The following is a 24,848-nucleotide window of genomic DNA, read 5'->3' as shown; positions in this document are numbered from 1 at the left end:
GATACTGTCAGCCGAATCAATGCCCGTCTGGAGGGATTCGCACATAGCGTCTTTACCGTCCTGTATGATATTCAGGAACGCCTCCCTTTCTTCTCCCTCCGGGATGCAGTCAGCCGCTGTAGAAGCACACTCCCAAAGTGTATGGCTGAATCTAGCAAGGGTGCAAGTAGCATTAACAGATTTTAACGCCATGCTACATGCCGAAAAAACTTTCTTTGCCATAGCATCATATTTTTTATCGTCCCTGTCCTGTGGGACGGTAGGGTAAGCAGTCTTGACATCAGTAGAAGATGCTGCCTGTACCACCAGACTTTCTGGGGATGGGTGTTTTGACAAAAACTCCGGGTCTGCAGAAGATACCCTGTATTTTGTAGACAGTTTTTTATTTACTGCTGGGACGACATCTGGGGTTTCCCAGTTCATCATAATCTTCCTCTGAAGAGCTTTATGAAAGGGCACTATAGGATCCTCCTGTGGGCCTTTGTCAAGAATATCCGTGAGGTCATCTTGTTGGAAAGACTGTGAAGGTGCAGACCACCCCATAAGCTCTGTGATCCTGGCCATTAAGGCTCTATAGGGGGTTTCAGCATGCTCCCCCAGGTCTGGCCTAGCAAACTCCACCTCAGGGGAAGTGTCTAACCCACTTGCCTCATGTAAGGAATCATGAAGATCCTTTAACCTGCGTTCTTCAGAGGATAACTCCTCTCTAACTGGGGTTTCAGGTCCCTGCAACTCAAATGTGTCTTCCTGTTCAGACAATTCACCCTCTTCCATAATTGAGGACATAGTTCTCAATTGTTCTGAACTCATAAAGGGTGTAAACCCCATTTTCAAGGCAGAGGGTGCCAAACTTGTCATAATCGGCCTCGAAAACGTCGATGTCGTCGACGCCGAAGGCTTCGGGCGTGGCGTCGAAAACAAAGGCGGAGGCCTCGATGACCTCGACAGAATTGGGATTCTGCTCGAGGAAGTCGACAATCTCGACGCCATCGTCATCGAGGACCTGGGGATAGCCACTGGGTGTGTCGTAACCGTGACTTTTCTTGGCGTCGACGCCGATGTCGAAGATGGCGTCGAGTCGACAGACCCGTGTGTCGAAGGTCCCTTCGACAACGGCGTCGAAGACACCGACCTCGGCGTCGACGGAACCTTCGTCGACGGAACCTTCGAAGAAGGTTTTGAGGTCATAGTCTTACTCGAAGGTTCGAGACGCGCTCGAGAAGTTTCCTTCGCCGGGTACTGCGACTCGCTGCGTTTTTGACCTTCGGGTCTTTCGACCAGAGCATCGCTCTCGGCAGTCTTCGAGGGGGTCGAGGCCGCTTTCTCGAAGACGCACATCATATTTTTGCGGAATTCCTCCCATTCAGCCCGGGAACTATGTTTCGTGGGGCAAGGGATTCTCTTTGGAGAAACAGAGGAAGAGGAAGACGGAGAAGGGGATCTTCGACGTCTCCTCTTCGAGTGCTTTGATCTCAAGGAGTGATGGGACCCACTCCGAGACCTGGAGCGCGAATGGTGACGAGGAGACGAATGTCTCGACTTCGTCGAGGAAGAAGAAGCTTTAAAAGTCTTACCTTTCTCCAGCTTCCCCCTACGCTCCTTCAGGGCCTTAGCTGTCATGGACATACAGTCCTCGCACTCCGAACAATGGTGTTCAGCTCCCAAACACCACAGACAAACTCTGTGAGGGTCAGTCAGCGACATCTTTTTCCCACAATCTCGGCATTTTTTGAAGCCGGACCGAGGAGTTGTCGGTTCCGACGAAGAAGCCATCGAGTACGGATCGAATAACTCGAGGTAAATAGGATTAACCTGACAAAACTGAGCAACGGTATTCCGAGGCACTGAGTAAGCGCGGAAAAACGGAACTGAGCAACGGAAGCTGCGCGCGGCCTTTATAGGCAGGATGACGTCAACACGTCGGCTGTCGAGGGACATCGACTCGGAGGACGTCGACGCGCAGCGCCCTCTAGAGAAAAATGTTCCGAGGCCAGCAGAGCTGGAAGGAGATATCTAAGATAAGGAATACGTCGGAGGACACAATCCCTTCGAAGGTAGTTTTTGATTTGTCGTAGCCCTGCCAACAGAGCATTCCAAAGTAGAGGGCCTGAATGTGAAGCGTGGTGGCTCCAAATTTTGTGGTCTTAAATCTGGGGGAAGCAAAGACTGTGGCAGAGGATGAACGAAGATTTCTTCCATTGCTCTTGATGCTAATGCGTTCAGACAAGTAGATGGGACTGCTGAAAGAGAGGCATTTATGTGTTGTAGTAAGCATTTTATGTGTAATGCGATGTTTTACTGGTAGCCAATGAAGCTTCTTCCTGAAGATGGGAGATCTGGGAGCGACGAGATTGAGTGAAGATGGTCCGCACGGCATTGTTCTGGGCCACTTGTAAGGATTGGATATTTGCGGCAGTAGTACCAGACAATAGGCTATTGCAATAGTACAGTCTGGAGTTTATCAACGCCGTGGATAGAAGAGCAGTTTTCGGCTGTTAGAAATGGACGGATGTAATTGATTTGCTTATTGATCAGTCCGCAGCTAGACCTGATGTAAGAGACATGTGGCTTCATAGATAATTCATCGTCTAAGACAACTCCCAGAGTTTTTAACCTTCCTCTGGACTGTGACGATGTTGCCTGCAATAAGGAAGTTGGAGTAATCCGTGTCTAGTTTGCTTCGGGTGTTCTTGGAGGATGCTATCATTAGTTCGGTTTTATTGTTGTTTAAGGCTAGAGAGTTACAAGCCATCCAATCCTGGATGGCTTTCTAGATGTTATTGATGGCCTCAACATCATTTCTGTACTGACCACTAAGCTGTATGACCACTAGGGGTGAACCGAACTTCGGCTTCAAGTAAGTATTCGGCCGAATTCCGGCTGAAAAAAAGCTATTCGGCTCCGGCCAAATAGTTTCGTACTATTCGGCTCTTGCCGAATACTTTGACATTCTCATTTGAATACAATGCAACATGAACTCAGAAAGGCAAATATAGACTTCAGTTTGCAAAACTGAATAGAATTAGACCAGACAAATTGCTATCACACAGCTGAAAAATATGTTATATTGTAATCTGCTCTTTAGGACATGTTTTGTTACAGATTCTTAGACATAAAAGGTGCGCATCTTTTATACATAGCCTGCAACAATACAGGAAAATCTTTTCTTATGGCAAATGTTTATATGCAATGTGCACTTATTTCAGTTGGAAAAGACAAACTGAAATAAATGTGCATAGATACTTTCAGTACCTGTCATGTCACTTCCCATTGCATATGTCATAGTCCCACCTTTTCTTTTTTTCAGGACTTGAGTCCTGAGTTTAACATTATCTGATATTTTATCAGCAATGATAAATTGCATATGTTTGTGTATTGTCGAGAAGGCGTGGCTAGGATAAGTGAAAAGTGAGCAGCATTTGGTTGGGTGGGATGAATAGTTATGAGATGGAGTTCACGCATTTAAGATTTCCTCTTGACTTGTGCCCTGCATGAGCCGACATGAACCATTTTATAAATTTCTATGTGAGCTGCAAAGAAGTTTCTAAACTAGACTGCATCGACTTTGCAAATGGACAGAGAATGCAATGCATCTGATTCACAAAGGCAGTCCTTTTGCATTTGTGAAGCCTCCCACTTTAACTGGCACTGAATATGCAACAATCTTCAGTACATTTGGTCTCTTCATTTTGGTTAAATTTGCTTTTTTCTGGCTTTTATACTTTAAATAAAGATGCTACATTAATTACAATGAAGAGAAATAAAAGTATACAACACATTTAAAATGGTGCTTTATTTGTTTTTTTAATAGGTGTGTTTTTTGAAGTTTGGAACATGATTTACTAAATAAAGCAACTATTCGGCTTCATATTCGGCTTCGGCCGAATAGTTGACAAACTATTCGGTATTCGGCCGAATACTAAATATGTTATTCGGTACAGCCCTAATGACCACCTGTGTGTCATCTGCGTAGTTGGTATACTGAACACCACGTTTGTTTAAGAGGTCCAGGAGAGGGCGAATGTACAAATTAAAAAGCAGTGGCGACAGGCAGGAGCCTTGTGGGACACCACAGGTTTGAGAGATAGGAGTGGAGTGGTGACTCCCTACACAAACCCTAACAATGCAAGGGCCCAGAAAGGAGGCGATCCAGTCAGATGCCATCGAGGAACAATTTGTGATCTCTCCGAGCCTTATCACTAGTAAACTGTGATCTACCAGATCAAAGGCTGCAGAGAGGTCAAGAAGCATCAGTAGTGCGGCTTGATTCTTGTCAGCAATGCTCGCCAGTGTGGACTTAAGGTCGGGCATGGCTGTTTCAGTACCATGCCGAGCCCTATATCCTGACTGTCGAGTGCAGAGGATCTTGTTTTATTCAACATGAGCCTGGAGTTGTTTGCCTTTTATACTGAAGATACAGGACAAACTGGCCTACACCCTCTCCACTCTAGGATTTACCCAAAGATGTATGGAACCCACACACGTTAAAAGTAAAATACTCGACTGGGTGGCTGACTACAATTATCTAGCTAATATCACCGACATCTCACCATTAGCCTGGACCGACCACTACTTTGTATCGTTCACGCTCTCTAATAACTGACCCCCACCCCGACCCACCAGTAGGGCCCCACCTACACTCACGAGAAATGAGAAGAGCATCACTGTGGAAAGACTCATCCCGATCTTACTCCCCACACTAAACACACTCCTGATAACCTGGACCCTGAGAGCTTGTTCGACGAATATAATAAAATCATGTCCACTTCACTGGATTCAATCGCTCCCTTTAAACTCAGATCAAGCAAGCCTAAAACGCATCTGAACAAATGGTACACACCATTCCTCAAAAATCTAAGACAGCAAAAAAGAAACTGTGAAGCCACCTGGAAAACACACCCTTCAGCACCCAACAAACTCAAACTAACCAAACTAGCAACCCTTTACAAAAAAGAAATCTACCTTGCTAAACGATCTTCCTTTGACTCCCGCATAGCCCAAGCAAAATCTAACATGAAAGAACTATTCTCAGTAGAAACCCCTATTGCACCATCGGATACCTGTATTAAAGATAAAAACTGGTGCTCAGAAATTCAAAAGGCTTTAGCCAACAAGATTACTACATTACAAAATAAAACTTCCTGCAAAAAAGCCTCCTTGAATGACACTCCCACTTCCAAACCACCTGAGAAGCCCACTTCAAGGGAAACTACTCGCTTCAACTTCTCTAAAGTCACCATACTTGAAGTTGAAAAAATCTTGTCGCTAAAACCATCCAACTGTCAGGGCGATCTGTGCCCTGCACAGCTCATTAAAGATGCTGCCCGTGACCTCGCCCCTTTCATCATGAAATTAATTAATGCCTCCTTCTCCACTGGCTCCATCCCCACCAACCTAAAACAATCTTGGGTGCTGCCATTACTAAAAAAGCCTACACTCGACCCAGCCATACCCACAAACTATAGGCCCATACCGACTGTGCCATTTCTTCTAAAAATATTGGATAAGGTCGCATACGTGCAAATACAGAAGTATCTGGAAGAACACCACCTACTAGGAGCCAGGCAATCAGGTTTCCGTCCCAGACATGGGACCGAGACTGCCCTAATTGACCTTAAACCCCAGATCGACAAGCTTAGAGATAACGGCCAAGCTGCCCTACTTCTCCTCCTAGACCTCTCTGCAGCATTTGACCTAGTCGACCACTCCGTCTTATGCACTCACTTACATACATCAGCCCACTTACAGCTGCAGCAGACCCCATTCCCATCACCTGTGGCGTGCCACAGGGCTTCTGCGTCTCCCCCACCTTGTATAACATATTCACCAAGCCCCTTTTCGATGATTTGGATCATCTCGGTATCACCTACACTAATTACGCTGATGATACCCAGATCCTCCTTCCGCTTTCTGGAGATTATGGAAAGGATTTGGACTTGGTGAATAGAGTGTACATCATCATCCAGGCATGGATGGCCACACATGGACTATGCCTGAATGATGATAAAACTGAACTCATTATTCTAGGCACTAATACTAGTTTGAAGAAACTGGGTTCTGCCTACTGCTCCTTTATGATCGATGGCAATTGCATGAAGGTGGGACAAGAGGTCAAAACCTTAGGTTTCTACCTGGGCACCACCTTCTCCTTCCTCAGACAGGTGAAATCTCTAGCCTCATCAACAGCCTACACTTGTGAATTGATCCGTGCAGCTAAACCTTTCCTGTCTCACACTAGCTGTTTGACCCTTGCCAGAGCCCTCATACTATCCCGCCTGGACTACTGCAACGCTCTCTATTTTGGGTCTACCAAAGCCATTACCACCAAACTCCAGACCCTCCAGAACAACGCTCTTAGAGCGGCACTGGGCATCTCTATAAGAGAGCATATCACAGCATATAGTCAACAGTACAACTGGCTCCCTGTCAATGACAAAAGTCTCCTAAAAACTGCCTCACTTACGCACAAATCGCTCAACAATGCCGCCCCCATCTATCTTATCGACAGATTCCATAGACAGACCTCACTGAGACCAACAAGAATATTATATAATGACTGCCTTTCCGTCCCCAACTTGAAACCCTTCACCATAGGGGGTAATAGCTTCCCAGTCAAAGCAGCAAAATTGTGGAATTCCCTTCCACCACCCTTCAGAATAGACTTGCACTATCAGAACTTCCGAGCTAAAGTCATTTCATGGTTGAAAACGTAGGCCTTCTATCAAAGCCATCTGACTAATCTATCAGACTCATGTTTATTGTACCCAATGATGCCTACTTGTACAGATGTATATATTCCTTCCTATTTGTTACTGCATGCTGTATATCTTGTTCTTTGTTGTAACCAAGTTTCGCAATCTCTTGTTAATGCTGCGCACTGTTACCCAGGGGTTTGACTGCCCATTACAAATAATAAAACAAACAAACAAACAAACAAACAAACACGTTGGTTATTGGCCTATAATTATCCTTGTTGGTGGGGTCTAAATTTTCTTTTTTCAGCAAGGGTGCTATCCAAGCTGATTTTAGCTCATCTGGTACCACACCTTCGTCAAAAGATAGGTTTATCAACTTGGTGATGCAGGGTACTAGCAAGTCAGTCGATTATTTGAAAATGTTCGTGGGACAGTCGTCACCAGGGCAGGAAGTAGATTTAAGATCTTGTATGACCTTGAGCACTTCCTTTTCAGAATAGTGGGAAAAGGAGAATTGGGGTATTTTATCTTCATTGTTATTGAGGTGTTTGTCATTTTTTGTGGGCAGTGGTTGTGTTACATTGCTAAGGGCTTTATCGATTTTGTCTTTATGAGAGTCAATTTTCGAAAGGAAAGCATCGTGGATGTCTTGACACAAATTGGAGACTTTAGTTAGGTTATTGGAAGGTGGAGGCTGGTCCTGAAAATCAGATAGGATTTTAAACAGTTCACCAACATTGGATTTAGCATTTATAATGCTTTTATTGTAATGTGTAGCTTTGGCATTAGTGATAAGTTTCTTGTATTCATGGGTGGATTTTTTCTAGGCATCTAGTGTGTTGTTGTTAGGGTCCTTTCTCCAGGATCTTTCCAGAGCCCTTTTGTTTTGTCTGTCCCTAACAATGTAATCTGAGAAACCAGTGTTTTTTGTAGTTTCAGACTTGATGGATTTCATTTTCATAGGTGCTAGTTCATTCACAGCTTGTTTGATAGAGAGAATCAAATGGTTAACTAAGGCGGAGGAGTCCGCTAAGTTAGTTATAGGTTGATGCTTGGATGCTACTAGGGATGAGAATTTAGGGGATGGAATGTTTTTCAAATTACGAGTTAGTTTTCGCAGGGCACATTTAAACATGTCTGTGTGGCACATGAGAAAAGGACCACACTCAGGGAGAAATAGAGAATGATCCATGTCTGAGAATCAACTCTTAATCTCCCTCCCTCAGCCTTTTACCTATTGGGTACACCAATTGCATGTCACTTTACTAGTGTTTGGTATGAAGGGTTAGTACATGCAGAACACTGCACCTATGTTGAAGCATATTATAATTTATAAGCCTGTTCCAGAGCAAACCACAAGTGAGATTCTTTAGTATACTGAAATTTGAGAAGAATGGATTACAAACATGAGCAAAATTGTAGCACTTTTGAATTAGGCCTGCACCAACCACAGTCCATCAAACACCAACATATTGTTTAACAGTTTATGGTCACAAGTTCTACAAAAGTCATTTATTTATTTATTTTATTTATTTATTTGTGTATGGTTTTTTTAAACCTTTACAAAAAGAGATCACATAGAAAACGAAGAAAAACACAATAAATATTACATAAGCAATCATTTTAAAACTACCTGCGCTGCACCTTGTGTAGTTATAGAGTGTAGGTGGGGTTAAAGGGGGGGTGTCACACAACACCAGACCAACGGGAACTGCCTCCAGGCAGCTTCCTGTGTTGCACGATGAGACGTCCTCCTTCTATTATTCGTGGAAGCTGCACGCTGAGTTCTAAGCGGCGCTGTCACATTCACACGAACGGCAATTCACTCCATCGGCAATTCCCCACAGTAAACAGTCCTTTGTCGTCCTTCGAGGTGCGCAACACAAAAGTCATTTAATCAAGGAGGGGAAAATAATGCTGCCGTCATGGAAAGACTTTTCTATTGTAGATTTAGTGGTAGGTTTTGTAGGCTTTCAGTTTCTGCATACAGTAAAGGAAGTAAACTAAAGTACTCATTTTGTATTTTCATGCATACTGTGAGATGCCAGAGTAACAAGAAACATACACAGTGGTGCACTTCACAACTTTTTTATTCAAATAAAAAAGGGGTTGGGAAAATGCCTTTCTTGACCCAACTCTATGAGGAGTTTCCCTGCCTCAACAAAATTAACTAGTGGACCTGTCTTTGTTAGGATGTCCAAAATACATGTCCGAAACCTACTCTGACCCTCACACTAAATATCACACAAACACAATGCGCTCTCTCTGGGAAAATAAACAGAAGTAGGTTGTCGTTTTACAGCCTTATTATAGATGTCCCATCCCTGTTTCCAGAAGTGGATTTGGCATGCCAGGGGGACACTGCCCTTCCCTGGTCTTTTCCCACCGTCGGGAATTTGGAGCCCTCTGTGCCAGGGGACACTTCCCTTCCCTGTTCTTATCGTCCATCTCTTTTCTTTTTTAGGAAACAATTAAATGATTATTAGACTCTCCAGCAGATTTAGCCAATCTCCTACCCAGTATAGCCAATGGTTCGTGGCGTTACTGAGACAGAATCAAGTGTTATTTCGAAAAAGGGTTCATTGCTATGTTGCCTGTCTATCCCAATAGTGTCTGTCTCTTTGTATCATATTTGCCTTGATGTTAATGTCAGGTCCTGTCGCTTTCCTAAGGATCACTGTGTCCAGAAAGGATATGGGTCTTCCCTCTCTCTGTAGACACAGTGTGGGTTTTACCCTTTCTCTGCAGGCACAGTGTGGGTGTTACCCTTTTATCAATTGTGCATTTGCCTAGCCAGATTATTTAGTACTTTCATCCATCTGCGGTACTTTCAGTCCCGCTTCCCCCCCACCCACCAAGCACTGTCACAACACAAACCGCTCACCCGCAGTCACTCGATTTCGTTTTAAGTCTCGAAAAAATACAGAATGTTTGGTGTCACATCTGTCAGATATGGTTACTACCTGTTTGAGCTGTGTTGTCGTTGGCCTGCCACCCAACCCACTGGTTCCCCGCTTGGAGCCTCCCTCGTAGGTTGTTATCCGAGTCGTTGTTGGCATCATCCAAGGAAGGTGCTTTCCCCATTTGCTTCGGAAGCAGGATTCAGGGAGGCACTCCGAAACCGTGGGTCGGCCTCGGCGATCCTTTCCTTCTCTGCTGCTCTGTGTCAGTGTAACCACTTGGGTACCCCAGACCAAGACTTTCCCTGTAGTTGCTTTCCCTTCTGGCGTCACTTTCACTTGCGGGACACTTCTGTTGCCTTCCTGCACTACAGAGCCCTGCCAGCATTCGTTTAGGTCGGCGCTCGTGGAACACAACTGCCTGCTCCCGTAGTCCTCCCACACCCTCTCCCTTGCACGTTGCCTCGCAAGTTGTTCCAGCAGTTCACTGGGCCGCCATTTCTTGGCTGCCTTTCCGCTTTGCTTCTACTGCACACTGCTTGCTCCGCTCTGCCACTGTTACTACATTCGTTAGTCTCTCTCCTGCTGCTGCTACTCCTTCCTTCCAACCACGATCCCAGTCCATCTTCTCTTTTGTTGCCGGACACCCTCAAAGATATAAAAAGGGGACTAAAGTTTTGCCTCTGCGATATCACTCCATTTGCCTCCAGAAACAGTTTCCTCATCTCAGTGGTTTGAAATGGAGGATTCACTTTACAGCAATACATGTACTCATAAGGTATATCTGGATTTGATTTGTAAGACGTGGTAGGATGTTGCATTCATTTTCTGGGTTTTGGTGTGGGGATTACATTCTTGTTCCTTAACTCCAGGACGAGATCATTTGATTTGTCACAATACTCACACTGTTAAATTGTACAAAGAACGCCTGTTTCTTATCTATGAGCAGTACATTTTACATTCACAATTACAAACCAGAAATGTTCTTTCCAGCTAAAATAGTCCCAGGTTTAATTTCCTGAATTCACTCATTGAGTCCTTTTTAACGGGAACCAAAGGTATGTGCCATTCTTCTTTATGCTTGAAGATATCAGTGTAATTCTGCTTCCAAGACGGTTTCCTTTTCTACAGTATTTTCAGACTGCTCTTGGAAGCCTCTTCTACTGTGGAGAAAAACTAAGCGTGCCCAAAAAGAGGAGAGAGGGACACTACTATGTCAAACAACTGTTCTTAATTAATCACACAAAAGATGCAAAATCACATTACCTGTCTTTAGATATCGGTGCTACTAATGGTGCGTACCAGTTAATTCCCACCTCACAATGGGCATCGAGATAAATCAGAACCTTGGGGTGAAAGAAAAGGGGACAGTCAGTGGGTTCAATCACTTAACAGATTAACAGCTAATGACTAGACTATAACAGAGATTTGCATGGCAATTCGAATAATGCACTAGATTCATTTTGAACACAACTAAAGTAAACTTAGAGAAAGCTTTAGGAAAGTGAAAGGTTTGAAAACCGAATAAGGGATATGCAGGGATACAATAGGTTATAGCAGCAGGCAGTTTCAAACAATGTATAAATGGACACTCAAAATGGCAAACATCACCAGACCCTTTTATCTTATCTTTTTGACTCGAGTGATCTTAATATGTGACAGTGAGAAAATGTCTTAAGTAAGTGGACTGGCAGGCCTAGTGATAAATGAAAGAAGGAGTTGTCAACCCCACTCAATACTGTTTACAGACAACACCACCTAATGCATATAACAAATTAAAACAGTTACAATGAAACCATCTCTTGCTGGTTTAGAAACTAACAAAGCAAAAACCAATGGTTAAATACTTGACAAAATAAAATGCACTGTGAAAATACATTGTTTACTTTGTAACAATGGCAGCTGACCAGAACATTGAACTCAATTCCCTGCAACTAAGGGAAAACACCCACAGGTATGTTATGTCAAGTTGATTTATACCGCACCGCTGCCATTTTACAGTTCTGCAGGCGCTCACGTGGCTCTGTAAGGAAGGGTGGGTTAGGTTGGTTAGTGAGGGAGAGAGGGATAGGACAGATGTTGTGCTCATCTGTTGATGCGTGTAGAACGATGATGAACTGGCATCTGTGCGTGTGAGATTTCTGGGTGCGTTTTGTTTTGTGGACTGGGAAGGTTGTGCCCAGAAGGGCAGTGTCCAGTGTTAAAGTTGTTTGTTGTCAAAACTTGTTGGGTTTGCAGCTCGATTAGAGTGATGTGCACTTGGTGTGTTTTCGGGAGTTGATTTACTAGCTCTCTGTTCTGGGCGAGTGTTGTTGGTGGGACGTATGAGTGGTGTGGAAGCGAGAAGTGGTTAGTGCATTCTGGGTATTTTTAACTATGTTATTGTTTTTAGTCTGTATTTGTCCCTTGTTTCCGGCTTATGGTTTGTAGCAAATCTTACATATCTTGTATTGTACAACTTCGCGAAAGTATTTGATAATGAAAGAGCATGGTACACAATGCAGGGTTATTTTACAATAATGGTACATTTAAAAAAAGGTAACATCCATAGCTCCTATTCCAGAAGTAAAACGGGTGGGTGCATTGCTACCAGGAGTCCTTTGTTAAAAACATTAAAAACTTTATGCAAGAGTTACTCTTAAAAAACCACTTTTCCTTTGATGAAATAAGAAAGTCCAGAATCTATATTAATGGAAAGACGTTTATATTGTGCCCAAAGAGCAACCTTGCACATCACAAAGTAGCTTTCCAGGCTTTCTTCTAAACATAGCAGAAAATGGTGACATTTTCTTCCCATCTTGCGCTGATAAACAGCTCAATCACGCGCCAAGTGGAGGGTAGTTACATTATGCACCATGTTCATGGTAGAGTATGAATCATCATCCGCCACAAGATTCAAAGAGCGAGCTAGGGTTCATTCTCTGCTCGCCATGGATGACACTTGATGGATAGTTGGCATGAGCTTGGCCATTCATAGTCCTGCCATCCGTGAAAGACGCAGGGGACATCAATATAGCGTGCTCTGCCACGGCATACTGTAGTTCAGGTGCAGTCTGCATAAAGGGCTGGCCAGTTGAAGGAGGATGTAAGAACTGGACCGCCCAACAAGGAGCTCTGGCGATGCTGCTGCCATGTACATGTTGATGTTCTCAGGCCTCGGTGGGCAGATGTTATTCTGTGGCAGCCATGCATCTAGTGAGCGGTGCATGACCGAGCTGGAGCTTGAGCTAGAGTGTTGGGATGGGGTCAATCAGAGGGAAGGCCAACCTCCAGCAAGCAGCTCTGGATGGGTGGTGTCACACTCTGAAGACCCTCCTCGTCCGTTTTGATGTGCATGCAGCAGCAGATTCGCACAAGTGAACCAACAGCGATCAAGGTCACAAAGACACTGCCCGCCAGAAGAAAGGGGAAGAACATGGGCACTGCAGGTGGGTAGGTGCTCCCCATCTCTTCTGGTGCCTTGGTCGAATGGTAGTCATTTCTGCACAAGCCCTGGTCCAGCCTGGCTTTGTGGTCGGAACAGCAGTACCGCAGGCCGCATGTCACACAGCAGAAGGAGGAGGCCTCAGGGGTGTCATACCTCTCCGAGCACTGGAAGCCATAGCAATGCTCCCTCTTGAGGACCCCCATCCGCCCAGGGATGGCAGAACCCCCCGCAGGCCCCACTCAACCCTAATAGGGGTAGCAGCAGGGCACCCTCAATGGGAGCCAAGACCAGGGGCACTGAGGCAAACCCACTAAGCCTGAGGAAATTTGGAAACCGAAAGAGGAAGAAAAAAACAAAACAAACAAAAGAATCATACCAGCAAAAAGAGGTAATACAAAAAAACGTGGGCTTGAGGTACACCAATGTGAGAAGTAAAACACCATGCTGAAAAAAATAAAAACAGAATTACAGAGGAAACCTGAACAGGCCATATAAACGAGTAGGTGAAAACAATTATCAAAAAACCTATAAGCAAACAAAAAAAACCAAAAGCAAAGTAGGGGGAGTGCCGGTTATAATGACACGTGGAAAATAATTACAATCTAGAAGAGCAAAAGGTAGCCCCAGTAATCCGCAGAGCAACGAGAACGGTGTAACTGACAAACCTCTGAAAACACGTTATTTATTTATTTATTTATTTATTTGAACCTTTCTTTATTAGTTTTCCAGTTGTATAACAATTAACACATCAGACAATGCCAATACAACAAATCAACAACTACCAGCTCGGGAACTAAACCAACCCCCCACCCAACCCTTAACCACCCCACCAGGTTATCGGTACATGAAACAGAACACATCCAAATGGTGAGAACTCCACCTAGGATACATTGACCTTGACCATCTTAAGAGAGAAAAAAATATATATAATAAACCCGCAGCCAACAAAGACACTGAACAAATTATAGAGTCAATAGTCTTCCACCCCGCCCAGGGGTACTTTCCTCATTGTGCTGCGGAGAGAGGGTGCTCTCAGAGTCCGACTCACGAGCCATATAGCTCCTGAAAGGGTACCAAAAGTCCCCGGGTCTACTGTTAAGTGGGAGCGTTTGGTTGTATTGCGACTCTCTACGCTCATACATCGACATGCAGTTTTTCCATTGGTGTATTGAAGGTTCCTGAGATGCCCCCCATGCACGTGCCACCAGGGACTTGGCGACCACTGAAGCCATCCCAAACAGCTTTTTATCGTTGCTTATATGCAAATCTACCCACGACAGCACCCACGTTTCTGGAGTGAAAGGGATCGAGGTCTCCAACACCCGCTCCATCACCTCAGCTACAGCACCCCAGAAAATCTGGACATGGGAAGAAACATGGTAGAAATCAGCAGGGGATTGATGACATCTCCTGCACTCCAGTGACTGGAGGGGAAACAGTTTATGTAAAGACAGAGGGGAGTAATACAGTTGATACAAACATTTAAAATGGATCAGGCGACATCTGTAATTACTGGAAATCAATTTAGTCTGAGCAAGTATGCCCCTCCATTGATCCTCAGGTAAAGAGCAAGCCATACTAACCTCCCATTTCACCCTATAGGAAGAAGGAGAAACCCCAAGCCCCCGTGTCAGACAATACATGGAAGAGATCACTTTCCTAGAGGGGGGCGGGGCTACAATATACTCTAAAATCGGGGAAGTCACTGGGGCTTTGGGAAAGTCAGGCCATCTCGACTTCAGTACCTCGCGGAGGCGGAAATATAACAATTGGGTGAGTGGAGTGCAGTCGCCTCTCGTCTTAAGAGTTTCCCAAGTTATAAATTTCCCCTGTGGTGCCACATCGCCCAGGGTGTGAATGTGCAGACTCTGGAAATGCTGAATGAAAATGTGTTCAAATGTAAGGGGGATCCCACGGACCCTATATATGGCCATCCTGGGTGAATACCACGGGCCCACCCCTGCCCACTTCGCCAGACTGTCCCAGGCCCTGAGCGTGACCTCCAATAGCTGAACCTCCGTCTTCAAATGGCGCTCCCGGACAGCCCAAAGGAAGCCCCTAAGGTCTTCCGTTTGAGCCATAGCCCTCTCGAGCTGCGAGTGTGGCAGATCATTCGTTGGGGACCACCACCAAATCGAGTACTGAATCTGTGCCAACAGAAAGTAAAGAAACAAGTTGGGAACGCCCCCTGGGCATATGAGCTGTACATTATGTGCAAGGAAATGCGGGATCGCTTCCCCGCCCAGATCAGTCTAGTCAACATAGATTCTATACGAGTCCAGAATGATACCGGGGGCCTTACCGGAACGTTATTGAAAACGTACAAAAGTTTCGGTAGGACAATCATTTTAACGAGAGAGATACGGGCCGCCTGGGAGATAGGAAGCCGGACCCAAGAATCCACCCGATGTTCCAAATGCTACAGAGCTGAAACATAGTTTTCCTGATACAAATGAGCAGGGGTAGTGGGCACCCTAATGACAATGCATTACTTACCGTAAGCGAAGGCCTCTCCCACATCATGCGGGGTTACTCCCGGTGTAAGCGGAAGCACCTCAGACTTGGCCCAGTTTATCTGCAGCCCAGACAAAGCACCAAATGCAACTATCTCCCCCATCACAAGTTGCAGGTTTGTTCGAGGATGTTTTATGTATAAAAGAATATCATCTGCACAGAGTGAAATGCTAGATGCAAAAGACCGAATTATCACTCTGCGATGAGAGTGGAATTCTCTCAATACACAGGCCACCGGCTCAATAGCCATGGCAAATAGGAGAGGGAAAAAGGGACAGCCCTGACTAGTGCCCCGAGTAGGAAAGATGGGAGCAGATTGGACCCCATTCGTATACACCCTCGCCCGTGGAGCCGCATATAAAAGGCGTATCCAGGCAAGATACGTAGAGCCAATGCCCGAGCGGCGCAAAACCTCAAACAGGAAAGGCCATTCCACAGAATCAAACGCCTTTTCCGCGTCCAAGGCTACCACCGCAATCGGAACCTCTGGATGCACATTATGCATCATAGTAAATAATCTGCACAGATTATTCTGAATGGATCGCCCCGGAATGAAACCCGCCTGGTCGGGAAGGATTAGTTCTGGCATATGTGGGAGAAGCCGATCTGCAAGTAATTTGGCAATGATTTTATTATCAGTGTTTATCAATGAAAGGGGGCGATAAGAGGAGCAACATTTAGGGTCTTTGTTGGCTTGAGTAATACCGTAACCAGGGCAGTACGCGTGGACTCCGGGAGTACCCCATAGGACGCTGCTTCCTCAAACATTTTACCCAGGTGGGGAATAAGCAAATCAGGGTATGCCTTGTATAATTGAGCTGATATGCTGTCCATTCCTGGGGCTTTCCCGTTCGGAAGTGACATAATCGCCCTGCGGAATTCCTCCGTCGTGGGGGGTTCATTAAGCAGCCCACCCACCTCCGGTTCAAGCCAACCCAAGGCAACCCCATCAAGAAAGTTGGTAATATCATGATGCCCAGCCGAACCAGTGGCAGTGTACAACTGTTCTAATATTGGCGAAATACCTCGTTTATCCCCAGCACATCCCTGACAAGTGCACCGCTCTGAGATTCCACCTCCAAGATAGGCTCCAAGTGATTCTCCTGTCTAATAGCCCAGGCAAGGGTCTTACTCGGACGATCTCCTTCCCCGTATCTCGCTGCAGCCACTGGGTCACCCAAGAACCGCTCCTCATCATCCATCTGAGCCCGGACCTCCCGCCTCCTCGCAGCAAGAGTAGTTTGCAGATCTGGAGAATCTGCACTTCCCTGAAGGTGTTCGAGATCTCTAATTTCCCTTTCCTTACGCGCAATCGCTCTGCGAATACTCTTAAGTACCACCCCCTTCCTTCGACATGCACCAGCCTCGCAGGAACACCTTAAATGTTTCGCAAACCACCCCTGGACTGGGAACCGAGTCCACGTTGAACTGAAAAAACTCTGTGTTGGCCTAGCGAAGCTACTCCCGAAACACCAAGTCTTCTAGCGCTCGGGCGCAGAACCTCCAACGAAGCTGTCTAGGGTAAGATGGGGGACGCTTAAATTTTACCATAACTCGGGAATGGTCCGAAAGGGTACACGAAAGAATATCTGCCCTGACCACCCCACGGGTCAAGCCTGTGGACATAAACATGTAGTCTATTCTGGACGAACTCCTGTGTACACTAGAGTGAAACGTAAATTCCCGGGCGTCAGGATGACACCGTCGCTAAACATCAAACAAGGGGTAATCGACTATAATGGATTGCCATTTTTGCACTGTGTGAGGAATGGATCGTTGTGTCGATGCCGACCTGTCCCACGTGGAAGAAAGGGCTACATTAAAATCCACCGCCCACACAATCTCATAACCCGGGAACAGTCGTAGTTGCTCCGGGCATGTTTGAAAGAAATCAGGAGAATCATAATTAGGGCCATCGATGTTAACAAACAGAACAGATTGAGTCCCAATCTCCCTGGCCACCAACAGGAAGCGTCCTTCCTCGTCCGCCACCTGCTTGTGAAGTTTAAATTCTAAGGAGCGATGGATATAAGTTGCAATACCTCTGGAATGTGTGGAATAAGAAGATCTATACCTATGTATTCCCCAGCCGGAAAGGGCAGGGAGCTTGGGGCCTTTACCCAGGTGCGTCTCTTGTAAACATAATACGTTAACCTGGTGAGTCCTTGCATAATTAGATATGAGTCATACCTTTTTTGCGTTAGTGAGTCCCCGAATATTCCGCGTGAGCAAAGTTATGTCCAAAGGGACAGAAGAACCTGGCCCCAACGGAGAACTCATGGCGCCGCTCTGAGAGTATATGATGAAGGAACTGTAGTCGCCAAAATATCAACCGGAGCGCTGCCATGGGGGAACCCAGTCTGTCCGGGCGAACCCAAGGCGCTGTCACCACCAACAAGAAAGCTCATCCCTCCCATCCCAAGGGCACGATTATATCGGGATGACCACACCCAAGATTAGGAGAGAGCCCTAACAGGTGCAAAGTCAGGACAAAGTCATTTACAAGGTAAGTAATTCCAGCAAGTATAATCTTATGCAACACTCCGTCTGTGCATACAGTAACCTGGAACCCCCCCCAACAACACCCAAACAATTCCAACCAAATAACAACCCTGACCCCGGGCCCCTCCCTCCACCCACCCACGCCAGAAACCCCAAACTACTGGCCCCATCATCCCACCCACCACCCTGAACCCCACCAAGATTTCACAAATCCAAGCTAAGTGGCCGCTGGGCTCGGGGGAAGCTGGCAGCGGCTCATAAAGCTTGGAGGCTCAATACCATGGTTACACATCACAATTCGATCACCCACCAGAGTTATTCGGTACAGTCCCATCGCTAGCTAACATCTTACATGGCCCTCACACGGGCCCCGTCATGCATCATTAAACAGCTCCATGACCACGCCAGTCCATTCCCGATCATGGGGACATCGGGGCAGGAGGCCCGGGGTCGGGAATGCTCGAGGCAAACCTCTCGGCCAATTCAGGGCTAGTGAAGAAGAAGGACACCCTACCATCATGCACCACCCTAAGTTTAGCAGGATACATCATTGCATAGCGGATCCACTTCTTCCGCAACATGGCCTTGAGACTTAGAAACATTTTCCTCTGATCCTGCAACTGCAGGCTAAAATCAGGAAATAAGCGTATAGTTTATTGCAGGTTCTTCTTTTCCCTGGCCACTCGCAACAGGGTATCGCGATCCCTATAGCTGAAGATACGGGCTATGATAACTCTTTCCGGGGCGCCCGGGAGTGGTCTAACCGCCAATGAACAATGGGCCCTTTCGACCATAAGCATATCCGAAACTGGCGGATTGTCCAAAACCTCCTTCAGCAACTTTTCAACGAAGAGTTCCATGTTGTCAATATGAGTGGACTCAGCCACACCGGTAATCCTTATATTGTTCTTCCTTGATCTCCCTTCCAAATCATCATTCTTTGCCGTTACTTTCTTCTTTGCCTGTTGTAATAACACCTCTCTTTTGAAGAGCGGAGATCTTGTCCTCCCCATCACCAATCCTCTGCTCCGCCTCTGCCATCCGTCCACACAGTTTCTCAATTTGTATCGCCGATACATCTACCTTACAGGTGAGAGCATCGATCTTCGCTCCCAAGCTGTCAGTACTTCCCTTGAGGGCCAGTAGGGTCTAGTTTTAAGGCAGACATGTCAATATGAGCAGCCCCGGACTCCTCTCCCTGGCAGACCACCGCTCTATCCGCCTTCGCAAATTGCTCCATCTTGGATTGTTTCTTTGGGTTACCCATTCCAGGGGGATACCGGGAGCCACAAACAGCGGCCGTGCTCCGGTCGGTCCGACTCCAGACACAGGATGGAGAAAGTCTTTAATTCCAGATTATACAGGGCTTGGGTGGCGTATAGGCACAAGATGAGGGCAAAGAATCTAGGCTCCCCCCGCAGCCACAAGGACAAACACCAGCTGCACCCCACTCCGCCGTTATTTTAGCAGGGACAGGTGGGGGGAGGGTACCTACGACCAACCCACAGACCGACCCATCAGGAGTCCAACTCAAAGCTGTTCCAAGGTGTGTAAACGCCAAAGTGCCGCCAAGGAAGAAGAGAGAAAAAGAAAAATACTTTCCACGAAGAGGGGGGCACCTCACTACACTTCCAGGGGAGGGGACCTCTCCAAGCCCTCCACAGTGTCACTGTTTCGCAAACAAGTGCCACTTGCCTCAGATCTCAAATGCCCCCACCCTCCACCACAGTCCTCAGGAAGGTACAACCAACTGGGCAGAGGTGCCCACGATCCCTCGTCGCCAAGAGGAGTTCCCTGCAGCACTGATCCACGCAGTCAAAAAGGGGCTGATCCACTCACCTCCATGGGGGCCGCAACCCCCCGCCTCCACCACCTCCAAAGCACCGAAAAGACGTGCAGGAGCACAGCCACAATCTGCCGAAGGGGGGGGCCCGCGGCGCCAAGCCAGGACACCAGCGCCGCAGAACAGACAACAAAGCCGGCCCCCGGCCCCGAGGAGGCTCGCACAGGTACCGCGAGGCGCGCACACCAGTCCCAAAGCGCCGCCCGCCCCACCACCGCAGCCACAGCTCCTCCAGCGAGCGCCGAGAACGGCGCCAGCAACCGCCAAGGACGCTCGGCACACAGGGCTCCACGAGGCAGGGGGGAAGTGCACACCAGCTCCACGCGGCCGAAGCCGCTCAAGGCCCAGGGGGGCAAACTCTGCAATCCGCCGCTCGTGGCCCCCGAGCCGGCGCCTAGGCGTTCCCCAAGTGTTCCGCCACAGACAGGGATGAAATCCAGGCTTCAGCGACGCAGTGTGCAGCTCCGGCGGGAGAAGGTTTTAAACCCTCCAGCAGAGCGTTTTCAGGCTGCAGCCATTTTCGATGCCGCGCAACAGCGCCCCCTCTGAAAACAAGTTTTACTCCTCACTTTCTTTTAGCAGTATTTTATCCTTCCTATAAACAAAGGGTGCTTCGGCCGGAAATGTCACTCTCTCTTCCCCCGGTAGCTCTTGACCGGCCTCCTGTTTTGTAGCAGCAGTTAGGGTGGTTGTTGCATAGTTGGTCTAGGTTTATCTCAGCGAGTTGAATATCTAGGTTTTCTGTTTTTTGCTGAAAGTTAGATGGTTGTCTGTCGTTCTTATTTCCTTCATGATCTAGTTACATAGTTTGACTTTCAGATACAAAAAGGTGGCGCCTTCCAATTCTTTTTTATTGTAGTGTCTTGTTTCTATTTGGAGGTTGGTGCTAGATCTTAAATCTCTTCTCTGTGATTATTGGGTGATTTTGCTTGGATGAACCTGGCTCTTTGACAGTGTAAAGGTTTATGGGCAATGCATGGGGCTTTAAAGTTGATGAGTTTCTTTACTCCTAGCCAGTGTAGAATTTTTATGGCCGGTCTGATGTGTTCTCTTCACTTAAGTCTCAGAAGCATGCTATAGTATTGTGGATGCTTTGTAGTGTTTTGGTGAGACATTCGGGCATTCCTAGGTAGAGACTATTGCATAGTCTATCCTAGATAAAACCAAGGCGATAATTGCAAGGGTTCTGTGTGCAAAATTGAGATAGGGGTGGATCCCTCTTATTAATCAGAAGCAAGATAAACATTTATTTGCTATTGCATTGACTTGCGATGGTACTGTCAAGCTTTGAATACCGGATTACTCCAGTCTCATGATCAGAATTGTGTGTTTGATCGTATCGAAGTCAGCATTTATGCACAGTAGTATGAGGGCCGATTGGGTAGTGTTGTCCGGATTCATTTTTAGGTCATCCCATATGAAGAGGAGTATGACTGGGCGATGTTTTCTTACTTCTGTTTATATGTTTTTCGTTTGCATGTATTTTGCTTATGTATGTGTTGTGTCTGTGGCACAATATGCATTCTCTATTATGACTTTTTCCGTTTCTTTTGTACTGATGAACATTTTGGACCAATGACCAGGTTTGGTATACATGTTGTGATTTGATTTTGATTCTTCATTTGATTCATGCCTCTAATGTTTGTGTTGATAACAATGTAATTAGAATGACACTGTAAATGGTATTTGATGTTAATTTATGACCTTCCTGTTGGGTTTACATTGAAGATCTTGCCCCGATGAAGGACCATGTGGTAAGAAAGCATCGACCAGACCTAAAGACATTTGCTAACAATTCAGATATAATAAAATTACATCATACCAGTTGTTTTGAGACTTTATAATAACATTCACAGTGAAAACCAGAAAATAATTAACCAAGTTGTGATTTAATGACTTTAGGTTTTTAGGGTGTGCAGCCCTCAACAAAGGCTATCTAGTCTTGGTCCTGTTCCCATGTGTCTTAAGGTGTCATACATCTGTTTGGTCTGAGACAAATGTAAACCTGCCTTAATTTCTTTTCTTCTGGAAAGGGTAGGCCAGTTATTTAAAACTGGGAATCCGCAGCCGAAAGGGCCACAGAGTATCACGGACTACATTTAACAAAAATATTTACAACTACGCTAACAACATTAATTGGAGTTGTTAATCTGCAGGGGCCAAATCTCTCAAAGCTTTTCTCAACACTGCTAAGCCAGCTCTTTCCAAGATCAGTATGCCTTGGGGTGTGCCTGCTGGAAGGTCCAACCAGCACATTGCAAGTCATTTTGTTACAAACCACAAACTGCAGTGCTGACTCTCCTCTGTTTCACAAGAGTGGCACACACACCGACTAGGTTTAACAGTATGTATGGTAAGAATACATCTTCATTGATAAGAATCAGCCAAACGGCTGAGGAAGTGAAACAATTTTCAAGCCGTAAATTGTGGAGCAAATCTAGCTTTTCTGAAGATATATGTACTCGCCTTCTTTATCCTATTAAGCAAGACCTAGAGATATGCGGTTGTACAAGTCCCAAATATGGGTTGTAATGGAAGCAAGCATCTATTTGACTTTTTTAATGCTGTATTGTCCTACTGTGATGTCTTGGCAGAGGATCTTGGAATTCCTACTTAACTGCTGTGGTATGACAACAGGAATGCAGCATTTTCTCTATCATGCATTTATGTTTACTCCTGTTTGGTTTGCTGTGAGGTGAGGGGGTAACATGATACTTTGTATGTCTATGTACTTCAGATTTCGCAGTGACATCAGACAATTTGAGCTTCACACTCGTCTGAACCCCGCAGTGGACTTTATCTGTTCGTTTGATAGCTACCCATCTATGTTTCACTATTTCTCACAGTGCCAAGGACCTTCATTTTAGGGCCCCTCGTATGCAGGTAAACCAATCAGATTAACTTGTGGCCTCTATAGCACATTCCGGAAAGGTGTTGCAGTTTATTTCGGTCTACCAATAAGAAACTGTACTTGATGCAAATGGCTCATTTTCCAAATGCGCATAATGTACATTTGTTCCAGATGTACTGATTAAAATGTGCAAATTATATGCAAATGCCCAAAACATGGGCAGTCACAGAAGTACGGGCAATGTTCTGTCTTTTGACCTTGTTAAAGAACATACATGGTTTGTTTCCTATTCCTATTCAAACAGGATTAGATGAAGGAATCGGTGGACTTTCTATTGTTAGAGCTTGTTTCTAGTTAAGATTAAAGGACATGGTGGGAAAATAAAAGAGCCATCATGTCTCTGATGAGCGCACTACTACTGTGCCAATAACAGTTGGGTTCCTTAGAGACACACAGAAGAAAAATGCAGCATACAGGTAAGACAAGGTTGTGGAGGCCCAAGATAAAACAGTATAGCCTATATGGCATAAAGGGAGGGTTCAGTAAATTTGAGAACGTAACATGCATGCAGAAGGAGATCACCTTTGAAAATTAAACAAAAGAAAAACTGCAAGTAGTTGCTGAAAATAATTCTGAGGAGAGAAGGCATTTATCCCTTTGGTCATAGAAAAGGGGCAGGGGAAGCTAAGTCTGATTGGCGCATGTGTGGTTCGCTCCATTAGCTCCATCACATGAAATTAAGTCTTGGTTCATTTCAACAAAATACAATGGACCAGGGCAGGCCTTAGCTTTGGCAGTGTCCGGGGTGAGAGTCAACAAAATTTGGCACCCCTCTCCTGGCAGCCCCCCACCCTTCCTGGGTCCCTACAGGGTGGGACACATTTTTTGTTGCTCTGCTAGAGTGCTGCTACAAAACTAGCCGTGACACTATATAATCAAGTGCTTAACTCCCCGCTCCCATGCAAGAGAGAGGAATGAATCACTTCAATAGAGCACTGTTGTCAAACCCGTATGGGGCTGGTTTAGCATTGCCACCCTATTGTAATTGTTAGGGAGATTTATCATTTTTATGCTTCATACCCTCTCCTTGCGAGACCCCCCAGAACTTTTAGCTTGACTTCTGGACCTTTTTCTTTCTATCCTGAATGAGGGGAGCCATTTTCCCCCTCATTCATTCTTATTTGTTCTGACCTTTGGAACTCTATTCGCTGTGTTGTATCTTTACTATAGAGTCTGCTTTCCTCCATATCTCTTTAAAGACATCTCTGTTTAACTTTTTCTGCACGCAGCATCTTATGTGCAGGGTTGCTGGGAACTCATTGGGTTCTTCTTTGCAATTCCCTCACTATCCTTAACAACTTAAAAGATACGAGGGATACATTGTATCCTTCCGAAAACATTATCCTATGAGGGATTAGCATGCACCACCTTGTGTGGAGTGCTAAAGGAATACCTAATATCCCCCTTCTCTCTGCTACTGTGACATTTAGTCAGAGACAAACCTATAGTTATGGCTGGTGGCAGTGGACGGTTCTACCAACTATTGTGCTATTTCTTACTGCAGACTGTATTGACAGTCTCGGTTGTGCACAATAGGATCACCTATGTCCTAACATAGTGGTGCCTTTCTTTTTTCGCCATTTCTATTGTGGTTGTTCTTTTTTAGCCCTTCTTCTACCATTCTGGAAGGTTAAGATCTGTGTGTGTTTTGCCTTTGGCGGGAACCCTTGGGTGTCCCCGCCTAGGCTCCAGTGTGTCTGGGCAGGCAGGAAGTGGGGGAGGAGTTATTTACTCCCTTTGTTTGCCAGAGTGCCTGAATGGAACCAGTTCCTACTTGGGGACTGGCTGCCCTTTATGTAAAATGCTGGGAGAGTTTGCAGAGGAGTGTGTGGAATAACTGAAAAAAGGTGAGAGGTGAGGTTCCTGAGGTGAAAGGCAAGTCGACCACTGGAACAGAAGAACCGAAGCTGAAGATGACCAGAGACCTTTCCAATCCCTGGGAAGCAGACGGTGCTGTCCTGACCCGGTTTTCTAAATCGACAGAGGAGCTCCAAAGAGGACAATGCCTTCCCTTTGGCTGGTGGGACCAACCAGCCCTAAGACGAACTACAAATTG

At 45.9% G+C, this 24,848-nt stretch overlaps 1 protein-coding gene across 2 annotated transcripts in view; it reads right to left on the bottom strand.

The window, feature by feature from the left end:
* The window catches only part of GALNT7 (polypeptide N-acetylgalactosaminyltransferase 7), an 800,303-nt gene that overhangs the window by 380,789 nt on the left and 394,666 nt on the right, over positions 1 to 24,848 (bottom strand). For both annotated transcript variants that reach the window (XM_069631418.1, XM_069631417.1), the window contains exon 5: positions 10,862 to 10,941. In XM_069631418.1, the coding sequence (XP_069487519.1) occupies positions 10,862 to 10,941 (80 nt within the window). The remainder of the gene's footprint in view (positions 1 to 10,861; positions 10,942 to 24,848) is intronic.

This window comes from Ambystoma mexicanum, chromosome 6q (assembly GCF_040938575.1).
Source record: "Ambystoma mexicanum isolate Mex_15411 chromosome 6q, UKY_AmexF1_1, whole genome shotgun sequence".
NCBI lineage: Eukaryota > Metazoa > Chordata > Amphibia > Caudata > Ambystomatidae > Ambystoma > Ambystoma mexicanum.
This window is presented reverse-complemented; position numbering and strand designations above follow the sequence as displayed.